The sequence below is a fragment of the Octopus bimaculoides genome, chromosome 3, assembly GCF_046866305.1.
Source record: "Octopus bimaculoides isolate indiv1 chromosome 3, ASM4686630v1, whole genome shotgun sequence".
NCBI lineage: Eukaryota > Metazoa > Mollusca > Cephalopoda > Octopoda > Octopodidae > Octopus > Octopus bimaculoides.
The window spans coordinates 34442170-34444669 of record NC_142930.1 but is presented as its reverse complement, the minus strand read 5'-3'; the positions used below and the strand labels follow the sequence as shown (position 1 = coordinate 34444669).

The following is a 2500-nucleotide window of genomic DNA, read 5'->3' as shown; positions in this document are numbered from 1 at the left end:
TATATATATACATATATATAAGACCGAAATACCGCTAAGCATTTTTACCTGGAATAATATTAATTTCAATATTAAGGGGGCGAGCTGGCAGAAACGTTAGAACGCCGGGCGAAATGCTTAGCGGTATTTCGTCAGTCTTTACGATAAATTAAGTACCAGTTGCGTACTAAGGTCGCTCTAATCGACTGGCCCCCTCCAAAAAAAATTTCTGGCCTCGTGCCTAGAATAGTAAAGAATATTAATTTTAATATTAAAAGTAATATAAGGCGACGCGCAGACGTAGTCGTTAGCACGCCGGACCAAATGCTTAGTGGCATTGCGTCCGTCTTCACGTTCTGGGTTCAAATGCCAGCAAGGTCGACTTTGCCTTACATTCTTTCGGAGTCGATGAAATAATTACCAGTTGAGCACTGCGGTCAATTTAATCGACTTAGCCCCTTCCTCGGAATTGTTGGCCTTGTACCAAAATTTGAAACCAACATTAAAATTAATATCGGTAACTACATTCTTCTTTTATGTGTGTGCGTGTGTGTGTGTGTGTGTGTGTGTGAGTGTGTGAGTGTGTGTATGTATGTACTACACCAACATTATATGTTTGCAGTATAGATCCTTGTATGTATATATGTATGCATGTTCATATATATATATATATATATATATATATGAATGTATGTATTTATGTATATATATATATATATATATATATATATATATATATATATATATATATATATATATATATATATATACATGTGTGTGTGTGTGTGTGTGTGTGTGTGTGTGTGTATGAGATAGATAGATAGATAGAAAAGACAGTTGAGAAATGACTCTTTTATAAATATCCACGGAAAGATTTTGCTGCTTCTCGATAGTCACTCCGATCCAGTTATGGAATAAATAACGATTTAACCTGTTGTAAAGTCATATATACGTGTGTGGTGTGTGTGTGTGTGTGTGTGTGTGTGTGTGTGTGTGTGTGTGTGTGTGTGTGTGTGTGTGTGTGTGCGTTCGTGCGTATATGTGTGTGCGTTTGTTTGTGCGAGTACATATACATGTAAGTATCTATATACATATACACATATACACATAATCGTGTGTGTGTGTGTGTGTGTGTGGATAATGTCAGAAAAGCGTTGAGAAACAGTCTATTACTAATAATAATGATGGAAAATATAGGCAGTCAAGCAAATAGAAGAAAAGAATAGGAAAAGGCGAGAGAGAATGAGAGACAGAGAGAGAGAGAGGGAGAGAGACGAGGAGAGAGAAAGAGGTACATTAAGAGAGGGAGTGAGAGAATGAGTTAGAAAGAGCAAGGAGTGAGTGAGAGAGAGAAGGAAGTAAGGGAAGCGAAGGTGAAAAAAATAAATACAAAAAGAAAGAAGGCAGAGTAGTTTCTATATTTGCCAGTTGTTGTTGGGGAGAGAGAAAACAGGTTTGCTTTAGTGGATTGTGCGACGGCGGTCAAGCCTGTAGTAAGCAGAGGGAGTTGTAAAACTTGTTTGCAACAGTGCTAAAACAGGTAGTATGAGTGACGACAAGCCGGCTAGGAAAGAAATATTCACCAGCAGGTAAGTAAGCTTCCCTGTTTCACTTCTTCTCTTAAAACATGTTTGCCATCACTGAACTGAACGGTTTTAATCATCCGTCTTCAAGGTGCCGAGGGATTCCTGAAATTAGTCCCACCACCACCACCACCGCTACCACCGCCACCAACATCACCACTAACAGCACTAAAACCATTACGACCACCACCACCACCACCACCACCACCACTACCACCAACACCATCAACAACAACAACAACAACAACAACAACAAAATCAGCGTCACCACAACTCCTGTTTACATCAACATCAACACCAAAATATTAACTCTAACTTAGCAAGCACTTAACTCTGACAACACCAATGTCCCACATCAATACCTCACATCCATTTCTACACATCCAGTATCCCACTTAGACCACACATTTCATCATTGTTGTTGTTTTCCTACTTTTATTTTCTTTTTGTTGTTGTACTTCGGTTGGTACTATTCGTTTTTTTTTATATATATGTTTTTGTCTTTATTTCACGTAGCCTTTACACTTTCCTTTTCCGTTTTCTTTCGTTTTTTTTTTTTTACTTTTGACGTCTAATTTAAAGGGATTTTCTTGTATTTAGTTTGTGTGTGTGTATATATATATATATATATATATATATATATATATATATATATGTATGTATCACTTTAGATTTTCTTTGTTTTCATTTATCGTTTCTTTATGATTGTTTTTCTTTTCGTTTATTATTTATTATTTTTTTCATTAGTCGAATGATTGAGTATCTTGTTCAGTCATGGTTCGTTTTGTTTACCACAAGAAAAAAAATATTAATCGAGAATCTATAGGCTTTGTCCTGGTTGTTGCTCTCACAGACTAACTTATATTTGCCTTACTCTGTTACACTAGTAAGTGTTTATGATAGGATAAAGTTGTACAGTAATACAAACAAAACCGTCT

General features: G+C 36.2%; 1 protein-coding gene across 16 annotated transcripts in view; it reads left to right on the top strand.

Annotated features, from left to right (window-relative positions):
- LOC106870925 (uncharacterized) overlaps positions 1-2500 on the top strand; it is a 402450-nt gene that overhangs the window by 112144 nt on the left and 287806 nt on the right. For 2 of the 16 annotated variants that reach the window (XM_089348805.1, XM_089348800.1), the window contains exon 1: positions 1364-1568. The exons of 8 other annotated variants lie outside the window; for them this stretch is intronic. In XM_089348805.1, coding sequence (XP_089204931.1) covers positions 1525-1568 — 44 coding nt within the window. In that variant the 5' untranslated portion in view covers positions 1364-1524. Of the gene's footprint in view, positions 1-1348; positions 1569-2500 lie in introns of those variants that run through there. 6 more of the 16 variants (XM_089348807.1, XM_089348801.1, XM_089348804.1 and 3 more) reach the window with 4 other exon arrangements.